Here is a 26,083-nt window from a genome sequence, read left to right as displayed (position 1 = left end):
AAAAAAAAGTTTCATATATTGGAAACTAACAAAAAAATCTTATTACATTTCTTTAACTCATCCTTAACAAATTATGATTACTATTAATAAAATAATTATTACTGTTAGCCCATTGGTTATTTATTGCTAATTTAATGCTGTTTTATACAAAAAAAAATATAGAATGATTCAAAAAAGGGCTTCATAAATTTAAAATATAAAAATTTATTCTGATAACTTATACATTTGGTTGAGGTCTTATTTCATGGCAAAACACATCAAGTTTTGACTCATGTCATTGATTAGTACCGAATTCAGCCATCACTGTTGTTAAAAATGGATACATTTACTGGTGCAGAATGTGCTCGCTGTGTGTTTAGGTTTCACGATTTACAATCAGCAACTGCAGTTCAACTTAATTTCCATAAAGAATATGGTAGGGTGCCTCCTAGTTGGCATAAGATTTACTCTTGGCAACAAACCTTTGTTGAGGCAGGTTGTTCTGTTAAATATACAAAATCACTAGAATGCCCATGCATCTCTGAAGCTGTTGTGGAAAACTCAGAGAAAGTTTTGCACGTAATCCAAAGAAATCAACTCGGTGTGTGTCACATGAAACTGGCATTCCACAAACAGCAGTTTGACGCATATTACATAAACAATTGCACTTGAAGCCATACAACCTACCTGTGGTTCAATGTATTACAAATGAACAACAAAGTTGCTTGACTGCAGTTTTGTGTGGAAATTATGGGTAGAACTGCAGACAACAATATGTTTTTAGACAATGTAATTTTTAGTGATAAGTCAATGTTTTACACCAGTGACAAAGTGATCACCCATAACTGCCAATCACATGAGGTAGTGAAAACCCTCATGAAACTTTGCAGGACATTTGTGTTAGAGGGTCAATGTTGTGTACCCTAAGCAATCAAAGATTGTATAGCCCATTCTTCTTCCAGGAGGCAACCGTAAATGGTATTGTTTTGTCTGGATATGCTTCAAAATTTTCTAATTCCTCAGTTAGATGATCAAAATGGATGCCATTACTATAAGCAAGATGGGGCACCACCTTACTACTGCCTACAAGTTCGAGATTTTCTTGATATTCGATTCCCAGGTAGGTGTATTGATGATTCCAATCTGCAAAGGCATCCTGGAAGAACACACTTTTTGTTATGGAAATGTGTTTAAAGTCACTTCACAAGCTGCTTTCATTTTGTCAGTTGTTCTGTAACAATGTCCTTTCAGGGGATTTCAAATGGAGAAACAAAAGAAGTCTGCGGAAACAAAGTCGGGACTGTAGGGTGGCTGGGGCAATGTTGCCACGTTATATTTGGCTAGGTAGCTGGTCATGGTGAAGGCAGTGTGGGCTGGCGCATTGTTAAATGGTTATATTAAATAAAGTAGTATGCAACTGATTTTATTAGAATAATATTTATAATTTAACATACGTTGTAGATCAAAACTTAATTGTATATGAAAACCATGAATCAAAAGTGTGAAATTTTCAGAGAAAACATGTTATAAACAAATAAAAAATGTTTACTCCTTTTATTTTATGTATGTTTATTCAAATTACAGGAAAACGAAGAAATAACAGAAAAATTTGGATAAAAAATTGGTTCATAGAAATATATTATTACTATAGTATGTAAATAATTAATTGTAATTAAATTATTAATTCTTCAGTTATAGTTTAAAACAATTTATTCTTTGAATAGAATATTTGATTAAAAAAATAACACTGCAGCTCCAGTCAAGAAATACGTGTACCAACACAAACTCACATCAACAAATTGATACAAGGAATGTTGAAGGAATAAAGAACAAGTCGATATGCCATACTCCACCCACTCCACTTCATGTGTTATTCAAGTGGCAGAAGTAGTAGTATCCACACAAATACTCTCGTGCGAGACTCTGGGAGAGTTCATTCAAACATGCACTATTGAGTATGTGTCTGTGGCAGACTTAAATCTGTCTCTACCTCAACGCTGCAATTTTTGGAGATGTTCTTAATTGGAAAGAAAACAATTACAACAGTATAAAGAGTGTGTGAAAACAACAATTTTCACTTTATGCAGTTGGTAAGAATGCCAGTAATTATTAACCATGATTAAATTACTATAGTAAATTATTGTATTCTGCACAGTAACTATAATTTACAAGAAATGCTAGTTCTTATGGTTGTGCAAAATTATTAATTTTAATGACTAAGATTAATTAATCATCTTTAAACTTACTTAATACGTGTATATTGTGTTTTCTTCTCTCAGTGATATCAAGCATAATATTTTTACTTAGATCAAAATCTCAGTCATGTCTGAGGTTCCATTGATTGTATGTTACAATTTCTCTGTCTCCAATACCAATATCAATGATATTTAGAATACAGCTTATAGATTGATTATTTAGACTCTATTTAATATAGAATAAGATTTATTAGTAATCAACACAGAAAAAAAATGTAAACAACCGATGATGGTATCTAATTAAGTACGAACTCCAACTTAAGATAATATTACCATGTTTTTCTAATTTGTATCAGAATATTTCACAGAAAAAGCTAAAACTTTCGTTCAGCTTGAAACATAACATTTGTTAAATTAGACACATTTTTTTCTTTAAGAAGTCTTATTTAAATATTTGCCTAAAAACTTACTAAAATTAAATTTAGATTAAATGTAAGTAATTAATTTTTTTATCTTTAACAAGAGCAGCAAGGATATTCTAAATCACTTATGATTCTGATACATCAAAGAATCCAAATTTTGAATTGTAGTAGTAATTCATAAAAGCCATACCTGCAGAGTGTTGGTGGTGTTAGTAAAAATAAAACTCTGTTGTCACTAAGGTTGACACCATAAACAAGTGCAAGACAACAGTCAGCAGTAGGGTGTTTGTCAAGTGCAAATCTACGTAGAGTGTTAGTTAAATCTGGATCTTTTTCCTTATCTCGTCCTCCCAGAGTGATTTCCTATGCAGAAATAAAATAAAACATGTAAATAAATAATCAAAATTTTAATCTACAAGATTTCTTAATATTACTAAAGACATTAATGTTAGTATTTTTTGTATTAATCATTCAATAAAAATTGAATTTACATTATGGAATGTAAAGGGGAAAGAACTGAATATAAAGAATAATTTATTTTTCACGATAAATATCAAGGATATATATATTAATCACATAAATGATTAAAATAAAATATCTGATTAATAAATGTTGATTATAGATGATTTTGATTATAATATTTAAATATGTTAACATAAAATAAAACCAAACCTTATTATCAAACATTATTAGGATTGAAAAACATATTTTTCAGTACCTTAACAGCAGAAAGTTCAAGAAATCCCTCTTCAAGACCGGGGGATGCTAGTTCTCCAGTCCATTTGCTAGCAAGACATGCTGGAACAGTATCCTCTGGATTATTTGAGAGGTTGTAGTCTGGTGATGATGTAGTAGGGACAGTTTTCAAACCGCTCCAAGCCGGCCGAGTCCATGTGAGAGTCGCACAACTTCTTTCTAACCTAACATAAACTAATGCTGCTCTAGATGTTTCTGCCTCCCAATGCACAGCAGTGCTACCATGATGTAAGACCTAAAATAAAATAATGTAATTAATATATTACAAATTTTTATAAATTGAAATAGAAATGTAATGTTGAATGGAAATGAATTAAAATAAATAAATATTTTAATATTTTACCTGTAAAATGTGGTGGTTGATATTGGAATGTTTTGAAGCTATAGGAAAGAAGCTGACACCATGATCATTTGCCAAAGGTTGCACTGGCCGATAACTATCAACTTCATTATCTTGTTCTTCTAAATCCTCAACTAGGTAGGCCCTTTCTATACTCGATGTATGTATACTGTAACATATATAATTTAAAAAATAAAAATAAATTTCAAGTACCTACAGATAAGGAATTTTTTGCGTTCTTCCAACACTTATTATTAAATACCTTATAATGAATACTTTATAATGAATTTATTTGAGTTGGGTTTTTAATTTTACCAGCATTTCTAGTGTTAATATAAATGAGATAATACCAGTTTTTGAAGTTAACCTGGTTTAAAATGAAGAATTTTAAATTAACGTACATTGGAGTTATTAGTGTTTTAAGTAAACTGTAATTTTTTTATTACTAAGTTTGGTAATGAATAAATGAGCACATAAGAATGATGCTAGATTATTGTTACAATTCATATGAACTAGAGAAAATGAATCAAGGAATGAGGTAGATATTGCAGTATGTATGACAGTAAAAAAACTGTTGTCCTTTCTTACTCAAATAGTACGTTTAGTGTATTAGTTAAAATTATTTACAATTATAATACTCTAGCTTACATAATTTACTGTTATAGTGTTCATAAAATTGTATTTCTTATGTCTATGTTCCCCATTCACTAGAAGCATATCTGTATAAATGTGTATATTTATAATTTCATAACAGAAAGCAATATTAATCTGTTGTGCTATTTATGACTATGACATTGAGAGGTTGAATTCTTTTTGTGACTATGAAACTGGGAGGTGTAATCTGATAAGATGTAACCTCTCTGGCTCTCTGGCCACTCCAAGCCAGCAATGTCCATGTGAGAATTGCATAACTTCTTTCTAACACAATTTCTTTATTTCTTTCTTGAACAACTTCTTTCTTGGACCTCTGTGCTAGAAAGTACCAGAGTTGCTCCTCTCTCTCTTTGTTTCTCTCTGAGGGTATTGATGTTCAGTTTACAGACAGTCCTTAAAGTTAGAAAGATTAAAATGTCACTATAAATGCCACCTGCATTTCAGTGAACTTAGCATTTCATCCTAAATATGCAGATTCTACATAACAGTATATTTAGATTAATGAAGAAGGCAGCAAGAATTCACTCATAAAATAGAAAATAAAAATCACCCGGATGCTGATCTTTCAAATGGAACTGACATTATGAAATAAAAAACAGAGGTTATAATAATGGAAATTGTTTTCAAACCGCTGATATATTTTCTGATAACTTAAACATCAGTCGGTTTCAGTTTATTCTATTAAATAATTTTTCATTGTTGTTATTAATCTGTTTAGTTATTAAATGACCTTTGTAGATCAGTCTGTTAATATTTAAATCATTAATATAATATAAATGTACATAGATTTTTTAAAAGTATTATCTTCCAAAAAAATTTCTTTTTTTTAATTGTTTCTAGTACTCTTTTAATCATATACACAATATTATATGACAATATATTTTTTTTAGAAATAATTGAATGATGAAAAATTAACAGAGAAAAACACTATGAACAGACAGAAGACAAAGTAAAAAAAGAAGATATTATATTTGTTATGTGAACAGTAATGGATTTTACTTCAATCATGTGTCACCTGAAGCTAAATTTAAATAAGCAACATTTTCAATTCATTTTTCATAAATTCAGAAAAAAAATTATAAAAAAAATGAAAATGTACTAATGTGTTTACAAAAGTAATATTGCACATTTCCAGTGATATGTTTTTTCTCTAGAAACTGTCTGATAGTAGCTACACAGTGGTTACTGAACATTAACCATTCACAGAAGAATAATAGTACTTTGGCATGTACTATTACATATTGATAAATAAATTTAACATAATTTTTTTTTTTATTATTACTAGCTAAAGTGCTTTCAAAATATATAGTAATTATACTTTGATATTTAAAGACAGGAAATTTACATTATTGTTTTAATTCAACATTCTAATTTTGATGTTTTATAAAAAACTCAAATTTTTAATGGACTCAGCCAGCCAAGAATAATAATTTATTTTAAAGCTTGGCTCCTTATTGTGTTATAATTAATTACAGTGATTTCAAAATTAATTTATTTTTTTATTAGTAACAACAGGTTGAAACCCAATTACCCTAATTTTTTAAAGATGAGAAAATTTTGCAGTACATGAAAAATGCCATTTAAATTTAATCCTAAATAAATAAATAAATATTAATTTTAAACTTTTATAAATAAAAAAAAACCCAATTAAGGTTTTGAAAATGTAACTATTATTCTAATTTCAAAAAAAAAAAATACTGAAAATTTAATTTTATCATAATACTTCTCAAAAGATAGGCTTATAGGTCACATATTAAGGTATCCTGGAATAGTCGCTTTAATATTGGAGGGACAGGTAGAAGGAAAAAATTGTGCAGACAGGCAATATTTGGAATATGTAAGACAAATTGTTAGGGATGTAGGATATAGGGGATATACCGAAATGAAATGACTAGCACTAGATAAGGAATCTTGGGAGCTGCATCAAACCAGTCAAATGACTGAAAACAAAAAAAAAAGCTTCTCAAAAGTATTTGAAGTATTTAAAAAAAGAAGTTAGGTTGAATGATACAAACAAAACATAAAAAAAATTAAAAAAAAGAGAAGCAAGGGTGTAAAATTAAAAGAAACAGAAAGTGGAAATCCTCACCAGTCTGTGAACTTAAGATTAATGAATATGATACAAGGTGTAAGTTTGTGGTTTAGACTCAGGTTAACCAATTCTGAGACAATGCCATTAATCAAGTCCCAGAGATCAAAATTCTTAATTTTCACAGGAATTTTGATTCAATAAGTAAACACAATATTTAATTGATTTTAACCTGCATTCTGCAAGATCTTAAAACAAATATCATGGTTGTTAATCAGCAAAGATTCCATTTATTAAAGGTCGCAACTTCAATTGACTGTTTAATTAAACTGTTTCTTACTTAATACGAAGACAAAGAAATAGCTAATTTCATAAATATAATTTTAGTAAAACATAATTTTTATTAAGTGAAATATAATTTCATTTTTAAAATACAATTTTTACAGAATGATTGAATGATAAAATATCTAATTAAAATGTTAAATTTATAATCCAGTAATTTGAAATTTATGTAATTAAAAAAAAGGATAAAATTTAACCTTAATTGCTCTCTGAGGTGATCAGTCTCTCGAGAGCGATTGTGAAAATGTTGGTGAAATGATGAAATTCTATCCATCACAGCTTGAGTGCGATAAATTTTATCCAAATTTATCAAACCACCAGGTCCAATTCTTGTGAAATACTGATCTTCACCACTGTAGTCTGAAATAAACTGGAATAAAATTTATAATTTAATTAATGATTAATTATGAAGTAAAATAGGGTTTTTTATAGTTATGATTACTAAGAATAATAAAAACTGGATGTTATTACATAAAACGAGATGGTGTTCCACATGGGTAATGTTATGTAACAACTGTTTTAATACATTGAATAATAATCTTACATGAATAAATGTGATCTTATATGAATGATATTAGAAGAATGTTTGATAAGTCTGTACAGATATAAAGAAAGATAAAGTTTTTCAAGAAAAATGTTTTTTTATTCCTCAACATAATCTCTTCTCAAGTCTTTACACTTAATCCAGCAATGATCCAGTTTTTTGTCCCAATTTTATAGAATGATATATCTAGTTCTAAAAGTAGGCAGATGTTTTGGCAATAGCTTTATAATTTTGCAAAAATTTTTTTCCAACAAGCCATTTCTTCTTATTTGGAAACAGACAATAATCTGAAGATGCCGTAGGAAGTATGTGGAAGAATTTTATAATGTAATCTGAATAATTTTGCAATCACATTTGCAGAAAAGTGAACTAGAGAAAAAGGACCCTCTTATTCATTAAATGTGGTACTTTTTGTTTATTCAGTAAAACAATCCAACAAAAATGTATAATAGTGCCCAGTTATCATTTATCCTTTTTTAGAAAGAGAATGAAGATTAAACCATGAGCACCCTAAAGGTTAGCGACCATTATCTTTGCTGCTAATGGAACAGTTTTGCCTTCTTTGGAGCAAGCTCCCTGACTATAAAAAAAGCTGCCCACTGCTTTGACCATTCCTTGGTTTCAGGTCAGTAGTGATGTATCAAAGTTTCATCAACTGTTATGAAAGGCACAAAAATCCTTTTTGATTAAATTAAAACACCCCCAAACCATACTTGAAAATGTTTACTCATGTACTCTTTTGATCAACTGTGAGCAAATGTGGCATCAATCTTACGAACAGTTTTGCATATATAAATATTCATTTAAGGTATGATACATCTATTCATTTTAAATGCTATTGTCTAAGTAATGACATAACTTTCAATTTTTTATCCTCCATCACCATATTATGAATTTTTTTTAGTGCAGTTGAAACCTCAACTGCTGTTGACCATAATTTGTATTTATATTATCATTCTGAAAGTAACCAAACCACTAGTAAACTGTTTAAATTAATGGATATGACTCACCGTAATATTTATCCAGCTTGATTTTTGTTTCCTATGCAGTTTTGCCTTTTAAAGTAATATTTCATCACCACATCAAATTTTTTTCCATTTTTCACAAATCACAGATCAACTTAAGTGACTGCCAACAACAAAATTATGAATGTGTGACTGAAATTTATGTATGCTCCTAGCAGAGATGTAGGAAACTAAGAATGCCTCAACAAAATACTATGAGCACCATCTTTGACTTTGCACAGAATTATTGAACATCCCTTGTAAAGAAACAACCTTTGTAGAATTCTAGCAGTTCTAAAAAGTACTTGTTATTAATTTAACCCCACAGTATTGTTTCACTACTTATCTGTATGATTTAAAATACAAAGACAAGGATAGCATTATGAATGAGCTGCTATAAACAAAGTAATATTGCAGACCTACTTCTTCTGCCTATAATATAATTCCTAATTCTTCCTAATACTTCTGCCTATAAAATAATAATACCTTAGAACTAAGTTGTTATGAAAAGTTGTACTTGTTACTTGTTAAGTTGTAGTTGTTATGAAAGGAAACGTTAGAAAAATTGTTTATTACTGAATTAGGATGTCTGCCACCTAGAGATAGATTAATATCCATAACAGTAAATTGTTTAGAAGGTTAAAATAACTGTAACATTCAGATAAATCAATAACATCTGACTAGTTGACTGGGGAATCAAATCTTCCTGTAGTAGACTGGGTTAATAATACTGTATTCTTTTATTGAATAAATAATATGCATTTATGAAATAAATTAAAAAAATTTTTCAACAAAAAAAACAAATTTTTAAAAGAACATATTCACATGAATGTGTAAATTTTTTTAAATTTGAAGTGGTGGAATGCATTGTTCCCTCTTCCAATGACAAAATATCTTTGAATCACTGTAATATCTTACCTAAACCATTTTTATAAATAGTTAATATACTCCAAGATTACTATAAGAATCTGATGAGAGAAAAAATGTGTATAACTTTACCTCAGTAGTAGGCTAAAGTTAGAATTTTGCAATTGATCATTTTCAGTGAATCTGAGATTTTATAAAATTTAGTAAAATTTATTTAAATAATTTCAATAAACAATATAAATACTGCTTAATTTCTATTAGAAATTAAGCAGTATTTACCTAAAACTTTAAGCAGCGTCCATACAGTAAACTATTTAAGAATTTAAGTTTTTTTTTAATGCTTTAAAAACAGTAGGTATTACCAATATATTTAAAGTAGGCTAAATAGTCATTCAGAAACACTCATTATAGCAGTAACCTGTTTTAGTTGTTGACTGAAAGTCAATTTATGGAAAACAAAAAGAATGATCAAGAATAAGAAATCTGTAATCAATTAAGAGTAGGAGAGATCAAAAAAGGGCAATGAGCAGTACTTAAAATCATCAAATCATTACTAGATTTTTGTTTTATATAATATAGTTGATAAATGCATTAATATATAACTTACAGTAAAAGTAAAAAAATAAAAACAATTAAAAAAACAAATGAAAATCAAAAAGCTGACTTAAAAAACACTACAAAGAAAAATACATTTACAAAATAATAAAAAGGTTAACACTAAAATTAAGAATATATCTTTCATTTTTAACAAAGAATAATAATTATAAGCTGATGTGGATACAAAATAAAGGGATAAAAATACACATAAGATATTTACCTCAAGTTGCGTCTGTTGTCCACCAGGGGCAAGCACGACAATGCTTGGAGTATTTGCTAGGATATCTCTGAGATCTCGCAGGAAGGCACCAAAAAATGGAACTACTCGGCATTCTGGCATTGCTAGAGCTCTTCCCAAAGCACGCTCGTACTCGACTGAGAGAAGTGCCTGGGATAAAAACTCTAGCACCGGTAATGGTTCTTTTTCTGTTATCGAAAGCCAAAATGGTTTTAACTTGTTTGATCTGAAACATTTAAGAGAAAAAATAAAACACTACTAAATCATTTTCACACACATAACATTTTTAAATGTTTACATCTAACAGAAAAATAATAACTAATTACAGGAAATCATATATTTTTAGGTTTGTTATAATAAAAGTCAGGTCACGTAAATCACAGAAATTATTACAGCTGGAAGTCATAATTTTCAAATAATTTATATTTTACTGACACAAATAACACAGTCAGCAATCTGACAATCAGAAATTGAGAGAGAATAAATATTTTACACATTAAAGACTGTATTTCATGATGTACCACTATGTGATTACACGTTCAGACAGATATAAAAACCTATATTCATGTACACACAGTAGTGTGTGAATTAATGTGAACTCAAAATCTTTTGTTTATTTCTATGTTGTGGCTACATTGCTTGACTACATCCATTCTTTAAGTTTTCTGTGCAATGAGAAGCTATTGTTCTTTGTTTATTTAGCAATTTTCATAATATATATAAATAATGTTTTGTGCAAGTTTATTTCATTTTTTAATATAAAATCATATTTTCATATTTTTTGTTCTGTGTTCCTTGCATATATAATAACAAACATAACTCCAGGAAAGCATTTGAAAACTGTTTCTCTTTTTGAGCATATCAGTATGACACAACAAAAAATAGCTTATGAGTATGGTGTTGGACTAGGGACCAGAATGCTACTTTTAAATAATCTGAAGATTATTTCATCTCAAAGTAAAGTAAATGTGGCCATAAAAGAAAAATTACTTCAACACAGGATCGGTTATTGTTGAGAAAAAGTAAATTTGATCCAAAATTGTCTTCTGTGGACTTAAATCAAGAATTAGCACCAGTGGAACAGCTTTACATGTAACAACTGTTGACGCAGACTTCTTGCAGCTGGATGGAAAGCTCACTGGCCAGCTAAAAAGCAGCTTTTAACAATAACATATGCAAAAAAAAATGTCTTGTAGGCCAAAGCTCATGCTAACTAGACCAAAGAAGACTGTAAAAATTTTATGTTTTCTGTTCAAGGGCAAAGGGTTTCATACTTATCATATAAAAATACATCACCAGCTCATATTCAATAATCAGTTAAACCTCCTCAGAAAAACTTTTTTGGGGTTTCACAATTGAAAGCCATTGTTCATTACTTCTAGTAGATGGTATGTTGAAAAGTGATGGATATATCAAGATTCTGGATTCTGGGGAAAGGGTTGGGACACAACTTCAAAACACATTCCCACCAGGCAAAGGAGTGTTCCAACAAGATTTAGTGCCATGACATAATGTCAAAAAAGTTGAAAACGTTTTTGAAGAATGAAACCTTTAACTGCTCTCTTGGCTAGGCAACTCCGCAGTCTTAAAACCCAATTGATATTCTTTGGGCAATAGTAAAAAAAAAAAAAAAAAACAAAAACAATTCTCAAAGATTTACTGTACCACAGAAATTGACCTCATTAAATAATGACCTCATGTACAGACTATGATTACAAATGAAAGAAGACATTTATTAGATATACATAAATTGTACAGGTATGATCTTTTTTCTAATAAAATTACTTACTATGCACACTATTAGTCTATCTCATGTCTAAAATCGGAACAGTGTCCTTTTAACTGTTCTACAAAGTGTTCCAAAAGTCCTGCACCATAGGGATTTTACTAATTTTTCTGTTTTCTAGCTGCAGGACTGAAAGATGTTGACCACCGAAGAACTGGTAGATATTATCCTCCTTTGTGGAAGAGAAGGATTCTCTCATATGCAAGTTGCGGATGAATTTAATATGAGGCATTCTCAACAAGAGCCAGTGTCACACACAACAGTTGGCAGACTGATAGCAAAGTTCAAGGCTACAGGTAGAGTTGCCGATGCCAAAAGATCTGGGCAAGAGAGGAAGTGGAAGGGGTTTGGGCAAAGGTATCTGTAAGGCTGAAAAATCAATTCACCAAAGAAGCTTGGAAGTGGACGTTTCTCGGTCAACAGTATGGAGGTTCTTGCAAAAAAAAAAACAAGTATCATCTGTACAAGTTACAAATATTACACCACATGTCAGAAGACATTCCTGATTGCCATATGGAAATGTGCAATTGGTTTTTGACCCAGCTGGAGGAGGACCCGGAGTTTTTGTTTAAAGTTATGTTCTCTGACGAAGCTAACTTTTATGCAAATGGTGAGGTGAACCAACATAACTTACGATATTGGTTCATCGACAGTAACCATCACTGGTTTACCGACAGTAAGGAGCAAGGAGCTGATCGCATCATGTTTTGATGTGGTTTGTGGAAAGACTGGATCATTGGGCCCTACTTCTTTGACGGAACAGTTAACAGCAAAACTTACTTGGCAATGTTAGGAAATGAATTACTGCCTGACCTGGATTTGCTGCCAGAATGGTTCATACAGGATGGTGCACCCCCACACTATAGTACACAAGTTTGTGACTGGCTAGATGAAAAATTACCCCAGTGGATCAGTCATAGGGAAAGAGTGGAATGGGCTCTACAATCCCCAGATTTAAACCCAATGGATAGTGTCATGGGGGATAATGTAAAATCCCAAGTTTACATAGTCAAGATCAGGGAAAAAACCATCTGTGAGAGCGCATCACAACTGTGTGTCAATTTGTAACGCCTGATTTTGTGATCAACATACATTATGCGGAACACGGGAGACTGTTTTAAATTATAGTTCGACTTCTATGGAAAACAGATACTGTAAATATATTGTATATATCCCTATGGAGCAATACTTTTGGAACACTTTGTAAAATAAATATAAACTACAAATTCACCAATAATTAAAAGGATCGACAAATCTAAGGAAGGAATAAAAGATTCTTCTGAAAGGATCTTCATAAACCCAAAGAAAGAAAGCATGTAATATAAATTTTAAGCTAATGTCTTAATCTAACCATAAAGCTATTAGAATATAGCACATGAACAAGCAAAAAAGGTATCAGTGAAACAAAATGGAAGAAAAATACAATGCTAGCTGTAAGTTTTTTATATATATAATGTAATAATAATACTCGTTTATCCAGCATTGAACTCTTAGTTATATAAACTCTTAGTTACTAAACTTCACAGTGCATTGCTAATTATACATCAACCAAATACATTATTGTAGTACTTTTTATTCTGGATTACTTCCTACACATGCATCTAGGAAGTTCAGTAATATTTTAATATCTGTACAGATCTAACAAACACTTTTATTATGCAATCATTTATCTGAACTACCATTTTGTAGCACAATAGAATTTATTTTCTGTGTTAATACAAATCTACCATTGTTCCATGTCCATGTTCCACCTAAACTAGCCAATTCAATCAATAAACTCCCACTTTTTTCAATGGCGATCTCCTGGATAAATAATTATTTCAAATTAATAGAATAATTGAGCAAGTGAAGTCATGCTGTCAGTTCTTCAGTATGTTTGATATATTTCATTCTAAATCCAAATAATTTATATTTAATACTGTACAGTATGAAATATAAATGATCATTATATAAATTTATCATTTTAACAATTGTGTTGTGGTACACAAATGGTGAAATAAATGGAACATGTTAAAGTTCAGAAATGGAAAAAGTACAAAGGTGAATCAGTTTTCTTTATATGTTTAAACAAATTTTTGGTTGAAAGTTTGATTGAAAGTTAAGTGATAAAAAAGTCCATTACTACTGATCATAATCTTCCAGATGACTGCAGCAGTAAACTGTTTTCTGGTTTCTTTAAGTATGCCCTTAATTTGGTTCTCTTATAGACTTTTTTGTATCTTGTAAAGAAATGTACTAGGTGGTTAGCAGTTTATTTTCTTGAAATATGATACCAGCCAACTTTTCAAATATTTTAATTGAGAAGAGTTATTTTAAAAAACCCATGACATCTTTAGATGCCAAATTCAAGATATTCAGATAAATAAATGTGATTGTCAAACAACAATGACATAGTAAAACATTAAACATGATATTATGTACATCAGAAAAACATTCTCTAATAAAAATATAAATAAAACATATGCAAATTTCTTATTTTTTTGAAAATAAAAATAACAGAAACTAGAATAAAGAAACTAACCCTGAAAAATGGTAAGCTGACTTTTATTTTATTCCTGGATGTAAAAGTAATATTATTTCTCAAACTTATTCAAGTCCAAGTTGAGGCAATCTTTAATAAGCGATTATGGTTGATGTTTTTTAATAACCATTTAACTTTCTTTTTTATTTTTTTTAAATATTAATAACACAAACTGTACATTGATAAAAACTATTAATAAATTTATTGTAAATTAAACTACATATAACATAATTTTTAATAATTGTACTTTTATTATTTATAATACATTTTTATTATGACTATGCTTATATTCTATTTATTTAAAAAGTATTTAGTTTTAAACTTGATTATTTATTTTAGTGAACACAATGAATAAACAATAGAAGTTTTCAAAAAAAAAAAAAAATTAAAAAATGAACTTTTTGAAACTAATCAGGAAACTTTCTTGGATTGTTAAATTTCAGGTGGCACTTCTGTGTACATTTTTTGAAATGATTGCAAAATCTGCTTAGTGTATCTGACAACATATTTGATCTTCACTGTTATTTATAGAAAACATGTATTGCTTTTGTCATGTCCAGTGAGTGTGTACATTTCATATTAATCAAGTTTGTTAAGATCATGATCTTAACTTTTTGTTCCATATATATATATATATATATAATTTGCATTTTATCATATCAACAACAACATACAAATGTTACAAATAATACATATAAGGCATGATTTCAGTAAGTTTGAATAACTTGAAATTTACTAACATATTGAATTTGAGAAAAACAAGTCAAGTGAGAAAATATAACACAGATCAAAGTTTCACTAAAGATATATTTTCTTAATCATTTCAAGAAACGTACTGTTAAATAATGCCATCTGCAACGAAGAAGCTGTATAATAGCTTCAAACAGGCTATCTGGAAGAATGGCCTCTATGAAGCTATTATATACTCTTTCATTTACTTGGAAAATTAATTGTTAATATTAAAAAATATGTTTCTTATTTCATCATGCTGTGTAACAAATTAAAAAAAAATTATTCCAAATCTGAAAGTGTTAGACTTTGTTGTTTAAAAAGTTTTAATAATTCATCATCAGTTTTTAACAAGATTTAAAATTTACTTTCAAAAACATATTTGAAGATTTTGTTGTATGCATTTTGAAATTTACTAATTTAATCTGCTGGATTAGTCTAGTGGTTAAACTCATTATCTCATAATCAACTAATTTGTGAAATCAAGAGTTCTAAGATTCAAGAGTCACAGTTAGTTAGTTGCTTTTATACGGATGTGAATGCTAGATTGTGGATACTGTTGTTCTTTGGTGGTTGGGTTTCAATTAACCATACATTTCAGGGGTGGTCGACCTGAGACTATTCCAGACTACATGTTTACTGGTATATTTAACTTACATTGCAGCTATGTCAGGTCTGGCAAGTTGGTAGCGATAATTCGCATTTGACTATACAGATACATCCAGACCCCGCAGTAGCTGGAAAACTGGCTGGAGAAAAACAACAAACTAATTTAGAAACTTTGTAAACATGTTAAAGTTTTAATAAATTTTTATTTTAAAAACATTAGATTCATTTTTCCCGTTCATTATATCAAACCTTTTGGCTTTATATGTGTACATACAAGTATTATATAGAGCTAAGAATCTAAAATTATTCTGACCTTTAAAAAAAAGTAAAAATGTTTCGATAAAATATTAATTATAATTAAATAAATAGCTCTATTATCTTCATTTGTATTGGGAATATAATTGTTATTTTTATAATAGAACCTCACCCCCTCTGGATTATCTGGTTACAACATTACAGTAGAAAAATAAATATGAATTATGCTAACAGAAAAGTGAAGTACTTCAAGGAATAACAACTAAAACATGAAGGATGAAGTAGCTATGCTTTATTAGTGTAGTGTAGATGTAATCTAAACTGGATGTAAACAATTAATGATGAAATAATGTTTTAATGATCATTACACAACATTATATTAAATTAAATTTCTTAAAAATTAAAATTATTCCTTTTAATTAGAATAAAATAATTTAAATCACAACCAAATTTAATGACAATAATACAAGTTAACAACAATACAATTTCACCGCTTGTAAATTTTAGAAATAATTAATTCCTGGCTATAATACCGTAACTTATGTGGATAAAATTTAGTATAGACTGTAGTATTTTATGAAGAGTAAATGTATGATCAAATAACATTTTAAGTCACTATTTTTTATTATGATAAATGAATCATCATTGTTATTATTTTGCTCACCATGGTGAAATTACAAGTTTACAATCACAATTTTTTTATGTAATAATTAAGACCTAAGCAAAAAAAAAATTCTAATTTGAATTTGGCTTGAATTACATACAATATTACATTTATTTTTTCCTTATTATTTTTAACGTTACTGTTTATAAAAAAAATATATTTAAAGTTATAGCTCATTAATCGGTCTTGTACAGTATTAAAACAATCAATTGCTGAGAGAGTACCATTAATTTATACATTATTACCAAACTTATTTAATAATACAAGTATTGAAGTAGCTTATTAAATCTAAAATCGGTAACAATGAAAAAAAAAAATTATAACAATATAAGTAAAATATATATAAACTTCATTTATATTTTTATAAAAATATGAAACTAAATCTACAGTTAAAGACATTTAAAAACAACTAATCATTTAACTGAATTAGATGTTGCTGAATCATTCAAACAGCTGTCTTAACTGATTATATAGGGGAACAAAAAGAATTTTTTTGTCCCGGGAAGGAAAAAAATACAATTCTGATAGTATTTTTTCTCCTGAATTCAAATATGATATCAGTTTCTCCCCATCACACTAGGTTTCTGAGAGACAGACATTTATAATTTCAAACATTTTAATACTTTCTGCATTCTTAGCTAGACAATATTCAAAAATTTGACTCTCCTAGAAAGTAAGAAATGATGATTTTCTGCTATATTTCACTTGCAGAGCATCCCTCTTGATGATCTAACAATAATCGGGTAGCATATTAGGATTCAATTTGCCTTGATACCTCTTTTCCATAGCTGAAAACTCCTGATGAAAGTGTTCTCCATGCTCATCGCTCACTGCACCAAGATTTTCTGAGAAGAAATCTAGGTGCGAGTGCAGGAAGTGTCCTTTTAAGGACATATTACAAGCCAAAATTTTATAAGATGTTATAAGATCGTTCGACAATATCACAGTAATTTCCTGCCTTTTGATTTCCCAAAAAAACTCTGAGTAACATTTTCTAATGTTTGCCAAGCTGCTTTCCAATGGATTCAATAGTTCCTCAAACTTTTCATCATGCATTAGTGATTGAATTTGTGGACCCACAAATATTCTCCTTCCTTAATTTCTGCATCACTAATTTTAGGAAACTTCTGTTTTAAGTACATGAAACCAGGAGTATTGCCCATGGCCTTGACAAAATTCTTCATTAATCCTAGTTTGATAAGTAACGGAGGTAGATTACACATTTTTAGGATTGCACAATGGGTCATGTGTTTTCCATTTTTCTGTTCAGGAATGAATGATTCACGTTTAGGCCATTCTTTTCTAATGAAATGTTTTCTTCTGTCCCTATTATCCCATTCACACAATAAACAACAGTATTTTGTGTAATGAAGCTGCAGACCAAGAATAAGTGCAATTATCTTCAAATCCCCACAAATATTCCATTTATATACTACATATTGAAGCTTTTCCAATATAAATTTAAATTTTCATATGTTTTTTCATACTAGCAGAGTAAGCCACAGGTAGTGATGGGAACTTATTGCCATTATCCAGAAGCACAGCTTTTAAACTAACTTTAGAGGAATAAATGAACAAGCACCATTCTGTTGGGTTATGTTCATTACAAACTGTCTCCATATGAGAAGAAATGTCATTACAAAACACTAAGCCATTTTCTTCAGAAAAATAGTCTTTAAATTCAGAATGATGATTACCATAAGTACATATGTTTGTATTCTTGTGAAGAAGATTCCAATCCTTTTAGCCAGGAAGCAAGCATTACAGATTGTTTTTTGGATAACTTTAAATCTTGTATGAGATCTTTAAGATTTTCTTGAGTCAATAAATGACGCTCATATGAACTGCCTCATCTGTTCAAAAGTTCATTCAAAAGTTGTATCACCAGAATCTGTTTCTTTTTCTTCTTTACTTCCATCAGACTTTGAGCTCTCTTCATCTAATGTCACACGTTCTTTGGTATGGGCAACTCTTTGCAGTCTGGAACTGGTTTCATTGCAGATTGCAAGTTAGGGTACACTATTGTATGTTTTGATTTTGACGTAATCCCTTATGTTTGTTAAGCAGAAATAACAGTCAGAAGAGTGACCTTTGAGTTCCCTTCAAATCATAGGGATAGCAAATGACATGTGGCGTGTGCCATTTTTTCCATCAGTGAGAAGCCTAGAACACGATAAACAACAGATATGTGGGACCGGGGCCCTTGTTTGGTCCCCAACTTTACACCCAAAATAAAGTTTGTAACACTTTTTTACTAACAGAATAAGGTTTCATCTCCGGGAGAGCGTCACTTCACCAGATACACAATAAAAATAGTTAGAATGATTTAAACAAAGTCTAGGCATTTTGTAACTAACGACTAATTAAAAGAAATAAAGTTGTAAATATGTAATACACAATAATTCAGACACATAAAGCACTCACAATGACGTGTTAACTGGTTCACTATCTTACAACTGGCATTGTTCTGATGAATGTGTGCTACACTAGATCACATCTGTACATGTCTATACACGTTTGAACCTGTACAACAGTAGCAACACTACCCATTGAGTTAGCTCATTTGGTTCCATCATATTTACAATATTCTAGGAGCTTTTACTTGACAAAAGGACCATTTTTTCCAAATGGAAAAAACGTTTATTTAAAAAGATTAATTAATTTAATTATTTATTATTGATTATTTAAAAAGATTGAAAACAGGATAAAAACCTGCATTAAGTACACCTATTGGTACTTGTAAGACAAAAATCATGTTCACCAGTATTAGTAATAATCAATGAATTGGATGAATGTTCAAGAATTCTTAAGAACCTTATAAATATTAGTTATTCAACAAGCTTGACAATGTTAATCTATTTAATAAATGTTAAACATGCCAAAATACTTTTAAAAGAATTAATAAACTACATTAATTGGATTTCAAAATATAATTATAAAAGCAGATTAAACAGGATATAAATTAAGCACTACATTTCATAATTTTATGTTCAAAAATTAGTAAACAATATTTTTTAATTAAAAAAATATTTAATTAAAATCACTGATTTTAATTATAAATAAATATTAAACTTTAGTCCAATAACAAAAATATTTAATTGTAAGGGCATAAAATTAAATATAATTTAAATACAATTAAATATATTTTCATTTAGAATAGAACAGAGCCTGAAGAATTCCATGCATGAACTAGTTGTTTTTATAACTCTATGGCAAGTAGTTTCCGCCGGCCTACAACATTCTACAGCGGCTGGAGGCCGAAAGAAACCCCTACCATGGAGCTACATATAAGTTTCCTTTTCGTCTTCATAAGTCTTCACGAAGTCTTCTTTCTTCTTGTTTCAATTCTTTTTATGCGGTATAGCTTAATTTTAATTAAATAGGTATTTTAATAATGTTATTAGTATTCATAAACTGTTCTAATAATCTAGGATTTCATTCTCCATATTAAAAAAAAAATAAATAAATAAATACATAATGAATAATTAAAAATTATATTATAGTTTAAATTATTAAATGGTATATTCATATATTATAAAATTAAGTCACTCCATATGCATGAATAAACACACACATGCGCACGCGCGAGTAAATGTATAAATGTGAAAGCTTGTGGCGGATTCTGTCTGTCTGCTTGCAATAGTATTATGGGAACCAACTGACCATTTGCTTTCAAAAGTTTAGAAAACATTCGTGTTATCATAGGGAAGGTTTTAAGCCATAGGTCAAAGTCCTACCCCGCTTGGGAGTGAAGATGTGAATTATTCCTTGTCAAAGTCTGCTTACTTTAGTTACTACTATTCTATCTTTTGTAATTTATTTTCTTTTTCAGGTATTTGTAAAGAAGCTTTTCAGGCTTTAATTGTTATTCATCGGTATTAGTCCCACAACCATGAGGCTAATGAATTCAGCGGGGATCCACGAGGTGAAGCTCCCTGGCTAGATGGAAAGGGTGAGCAAAACAAGCCCTGACTGGATAGTATATATAAATGTAATTTAAATAATTATTTAGTAATTTCAGTACATCAATATAAAAATATATTAAAAAAGAGAACAGTGAAACAAGCAAATTAAAAAGTAATAAAAAAATAAAATAAAATGTATATAAATGATAATTCGTACTTTAGACCAGCAACAATTTCCATAGCTCCATTGAAATTGCCGATGTTCCAACAAGACAGTGCTACTCGTAGAATACATGATAACACACATTTTCTGTCTTCATGTGTTGGTTGAGAAATTATTAAATGTGTTACCCAAGAGCTTACCTAAACATAAAATTAAAATAATTAATACAAAGTTAATTACAAAACATTAATACAATACAGATGAAAAAAATAAACATTAAAAATAAAACAGAGATATATCAGACTGCAAACAGGTGTATGAGAACAAATGAAGTATATGGGACTGCAAGGTCATCTGAACCTGACTAAATTAATAAATATTGATTTTTTATACAGTATTAATTAATCTAGTATTTTAATTTTATTAATAATGCATAAAATTTATTACTGAAAATTTGTTAATTAAGTAATCTAAATTATCATAGATTTTTAAGAAGAACATTTTAGCAATGTAATTTTTTTATAAACATTTATTCTGTAATTCATTTTTTTAAATTTTTATTCTTCAACCTAAATTTTCTATAATCTGATTCGGTAAAAACAAATCAATAAAAGAAAAAAAATGTTACGAATAAACAATAGAAATCTTTCTACGTTCATTTACCAACATCTATCTTCCTGTTTTCTGCTTCATCTGCCATATTTATTTGAAGGTCACATTGTACGGGATTTTTCCCTTTATTTTATACAAATACACTTATAGAAATTGTTATTTTGCACATTTTGCATCTATAGATGAACATTTATTTATTTATTTACGTCATTTACAGCCAAAATTTCCTTTCATAATGTCATTGGTATAACAGACATATTTTATGAATGAAAAGGTTCTTCTTTATTATCCAGAGAATAACTTTATTCTTATATTTGAGAACATTTTACATTAATTCCATTTTCATTAGTATTGATTTTATTTAGTACAAATTTTAATGATTTAAAATAGCAATGCTTTGTATACAACACATCTTAATGTGTGTTTACTGTTTAATCCATTTTAGGAGAATAAAGAACTAAAATATCATTTTATATTATTTAATAAATTAAATTTATATCCAAATAATCAAACCATGAAACAATAACTAAAAAAAAATAAGTATACAAATTATGAGTATAATAAAATATATATTTTACTAGCACAGTTTGGAAATTACTAGCACAGCTCGTGTTTGTAATTTTTTTTTTACATCCAACAAAATCTTTTACATGATATTCAGGTTAACCCCAATCCTACTTAATCACTAGCAATAATAATAATTCTGTACTCTGTAACATTGTTAGTATTTTAAATTTACTACATTTTTACATTTTACAATACAGAGATGAAAAAATCCTTTGGATTAAGGTTATTAAAAATATAAATCATAAAATAAAAATAATTTGTTACATTGATGTAACACTTTTTGATCATTTAATTATTAGATAAAAGAACAACCAACTTCATAGGTAATAAGTGAACAAAATTAACAAATTATCACATAACTTTTATATGATTTGACATAAAATGTGACTTTTGTAACTTTCTAAAAATTTATTTATTATTTCTAAATTTTTTTTTTGTACTATTTGTTTATTTATGTTTAATGTAAATATAAATCTTCACTGTATTTTATTCTATTTCATCATTTGTTGCATAAAATTTCTAAGTTAATTAATAGATAAATGTTAACTTAATTAATATATTAAATTTAACTTGTAATACTGATAAATAATAAAATGAGAGGTATAATACTTTAATCCGTTTTGTTAAATAAAAAAATCTAGAAAAACAGAAATACAAGGTTGTAGTAAATATTAGAAACTGTAAAAATCTGATATTTTGATTATGAAAATTCTGACCCTGAAAGCAAACAGAGTGAAGAAATGTAACTTTTAAAACTTGAAGAAATTGGATGAGGAAACAACAGGAGAAAAACAAACTAAGGCAATTAAAGAAAGAAAAAAGGAAAATGAGAAGAGTAAAAAGACCTGAATGAGAATAAAAATTGCCACAGTAAAAACAGCAGAGTAAAAAGTAGACTATTGTGAGGGAAATAGAGTTAAGAAACCAAAGGTAACAACAAAAATGCTTTGGAAAATGGAAGAAAGAAGGTGGTATTCTTATACCCCCTTCTTATTCATTCTTATTCTTGGAAGACAGAAGAAAATGAAAGGCAGTGAATTTCAAATTAAACAATGAGTTAAGGAGGGAAACCCAAAAAACTAAAGTGGTTGAAAGAAGAATGCAATAATAATATTGACGATATAGAAAAGGGGTAGTATGATATAATGAATTGGAATATGAAAAGCATTACGTAGAATAAATGTAAAGGGAAAGGTAAAATGGAATAATTGAGGATAAGGATGGTAAAATGCTACAAGAGAAAGAAGAGAAAAATGGAAGGGATATATATTTGTTCCATATTTCTCTTACTGGGATGAGGTTCTCTTTCCTCTTACAGATAGAGAACCTACATAACAAGAGAGAAATCTGAGGAACTAAACATAGAAAGGGAATGAGTAAGCAGCCAAAGAGGATAAAAGACTATTGATTGATATTAAAATGTTAAGTAAGAAAGCAATTAAAGAAGTGAAGATTAAAAATTCACTGGAATAGATGAACTTACCATAGAATTTTATAAATGCTCAAAGGAGGAAGGAGTGGAAGAAACAGTTGAACTGTGTAATAGGATATACAGTATGGGAGAATGCTCTAAGACTGTGAAAATAGTATTGATACCAATTCCAAAGAAAACTGATACCAGAAAGTGTACAACACTGAACAACATGTTTAATAGGCCATGTTGCTAAAATACTGTTAAGGTCCCAAGCCAGAGGTTGGTAAGAATAATGGAAGAGAATGCAGGAGAGGAAAAATTTGGTTTCATGAAAAGGGAAAGGAACCAGAGATACCATTGTGATACTTAGGGTGGTTGGAGAGAGAAAAAGAGAAATGAGTTTGTTTTTCGTAGATTTAGAGAAGGCATTTGATTCAAATTGAAGAAAATGATGGATATTCTTAAAAAGAAAAAAGGAGAATGAAAAGAGAGAAAGTTAATTAAAGAATTATACATGAAACAAATAGCAGCAATGAACGTAAGTAAGAATATGACGGACTAATTGAATCTAGGTCAAGGATGCCTCTCATGACACTGTTTAACATTTATATTGAAGATATAAAAAGAATACATTAGAAGAAAGAGAAGAAGGGGTAGAATAAAGGAGGATGAAAAATACGATAAATAAGGTCAATTAATGATATGGTAATTCTAGCTAATGGCACACACGTGCTTCAAAGATTGTTAACAGCCCTGGAGGAAGGAATGAAAGAGACTGGAATGAAAATAAATATTGGGAAAAATAAAAAATGGAACAAAGAGGATTTAGTGGTAAGGGCCAGTGGAGAGAGAATAGTAAAAGTAAAAAATTACTGATATTTGGATACTATGGTCACAGAGGACTGGAAGAATGAAGTGTAAATAAAAAGAAAGATAATGACGACAAAGCCTTCAGTAAGAAGAGGGAATTAATACGAATTAAAAATCTACACTTAAGAGTTGTTAAGGAAGAAGTTAACTAAATGTATATATGGAGTATCTTGTATGGGAGTGAAACATGTATATTGAGGAAGAAAGAGAGGGACTGGATTGAGGCTTTTGAGATGGATAGAGATAATAAGATAGATGGATAAGTGAGGAATGAGGAAGTAATGGATAGGATTAAAGAAGAAAGAGCACTTATTTGGGAAGTAACAAAATAAAAGGAAACTGGTTAGGATATATGGTTAGAGTGGAATTTTGACAGCTGCATTGGAACTGTCATTAGAAGCAGAAAGGAAGTGAGGAAGAAGGATGAAAGGTAATAGATGAGATGAAGATTGGAAACTGCAACGGGATGAAGGAGAAGGCTTGAAACAGAAATGAATGGAAAAATGAAACAGCAGTAGCATAAGGGACATGCTGCAGGCAGAACACCAGTTGACGAATATGCTACATAATAAAAATGAAATGAAGAGGCCTTCGGTATAGCTAAATATATGTCTTTTAATTTCTGTCCAGGTAACTGGTTGACTAGAAAAAGTTTTGATAACATTTAACATGCAGTCCAACATGGATTTCTGACCACATATTTTGCTGATTTGCATTCCTAAGAGCAAAATTTGTGCAAATCTTAGATATTACTTGGAAACTGAGAAAGTTTCAGAACATTTTTGAAATCAGGTATAACTGCTTTCAGTGCATACAGTAAGACTAAAAAAATAAGTCAATTTATTTATTAATGCATCATATTCATATAAAAAAACAAAAGAAACTGAAAGTAAGGGCAGTAGTGAAATAATAACTTTTAACTATAACAAAAATAAACAATAACGGATGCTCAAGAAAATTACAACAAAGAATTAAATACTCTTAAACTAGGAAGTACAACAGAAACAAAATAGATTAATTATGAGTGCATCTAACGTACCTTCATGTAAGGGAGAACAAAAATAAACAAATAACTATAAAAGAGAAACAGGCAAGCACATAAAAGGAACTTTTACTGTTGATAGTATCTTTGATTATATTAGTAAATGTAAGTATCTCAATCTGAAATTACTTTTAATAACACCTAAAATAATATAATTTATTAATATTTACAGAATATATAAATAATACCTAATAGAAAGAGATTTTATTTACATTACAGAGTATTTTTCTCAAATCTGCCTTTAATCAAATCTCCCAGGTTAATGATTATAAAATGTTCTGACTGTTAAAAAAGTATGCTGATTAGGAAGCTAGTACATGTAACACTGAACTGTATGAAAAAAAGTGTCTTTAATTAAATCATAAATTTACAAGTTTTATGTTGATATAAAGAAATTGAATAAATAGTATGTAACTAATTTTTTAAGTAATAGACAGTTGTGGAAAGAAAACAATGCAAAATGAAAAATCTGCTGTAAAGCAAAGATATAGCAAATTAAATGTTATGAAGAGTAAAAGTTTGAAAGACTGAGGAATGTTTTATATAATCACAGAAAATCTAAAAATAATTACTTCAGCTGATTGTAATTTAAAGAATTAAAATTATAATAAAATATATAATTAATTATAAAACAATAGAATACAAACCTCATTGAACCGTTTAACTAAGGCGCGAACAGAAGGCCGTTGTTGTGCATCTGGCCCTCCTCCTCCAGGTGGAGGAGAGCCGCCAAGATCAAGCGTCACTTGTCTTAGATAATCGATAGGAGGCACCTGGTAGAACAAATGATCTTCTGTCTCAGCAAGGCGCAGCGCAACTTCTTCAGGAAAATGAAGCAACCGATGCAACGCCTCCAGCTCGCCAGAGTGCAGCACCTGCACGACCGACCGCTTCACCACCTCTGTCAACCAGCATGCATTATATATCCGACACACACACCAAATACATTCATTCAAAAACAAAAAAAAAATTGATAACT

General features: G+C 29.3%; 1 protein-coding gene across 5 annotated transcripts in view; it reads right to left on the bottom strand.

Annotated features, from left to right (window-relative positions):
- LOC142325503 (1-phosphatidylinositol 4,5-bisphosphate phosphodiesterase epsilon-1-like) overlaps nucleotides 1-26,083 on the bottom strand; it is a 1,691,101-nt gene that overhangs the window by 38,713 nt on the left and 1,626,305 nt on the right. For all 5 annotated transcript variants that reach the window (XM_075367353.1, XM_075367348.1, XM_075367349.1 and 2 more), the window contains 7 exons: nucleotides 25,752-26,005; nucleotides 20,654-20,799; nucleotides 9,950-10,193; nucleotides 6,915-7,087; nucleotides 3,696-3,861; nucleotides 3,315-3,587; nucleotides 2,787-2,959 (listed from right to left, as the gene is read on the bottom strand). In XM_075367353.1, coding sequence (XP_075223468.1) covers nucleotides 2,787-2,959; nucleotides 3,315-3,587; nucleotides 3,696-3,861; nucleotides 6,915-7,087; nucleotides 9,950-10,193; nucleotides 20,654-20,799; nucleotides 25,752-26,005 — 1,429 coding nt within the window. The remainder of the gene's footprint in view (nucleotides 1-2,786; nucleotides 2,960-3,314; nucleotides 3,588-3,695; nucleotides 3,862-6,914; nucleotides 7,088-9,949; nucleotides 10,194-20,653; nucleotides 20,800-25,751; nucleotides 26,006-26,083) is intronic.

This window comes from Lycorma delicatula, chromosome 5 (assembly GCF_047948215.1).
Source record: "Lycorma delicatula isolate Av1 chromosome 5, ASM4794821v1, whole genome shotgun sequence".
Taxonomy (NCBI): Eukaryota; Metazoa; Arthropoda; class Insecta; order Hemiptera; family Fulgoridae; genus Lycorma; species Lycorma delicatula.
The sequence above is the reverse complement of the archived record's forward strand: the minus strand, read 5'-3'. Positions and strand labels throughout refer to the sequence as shown.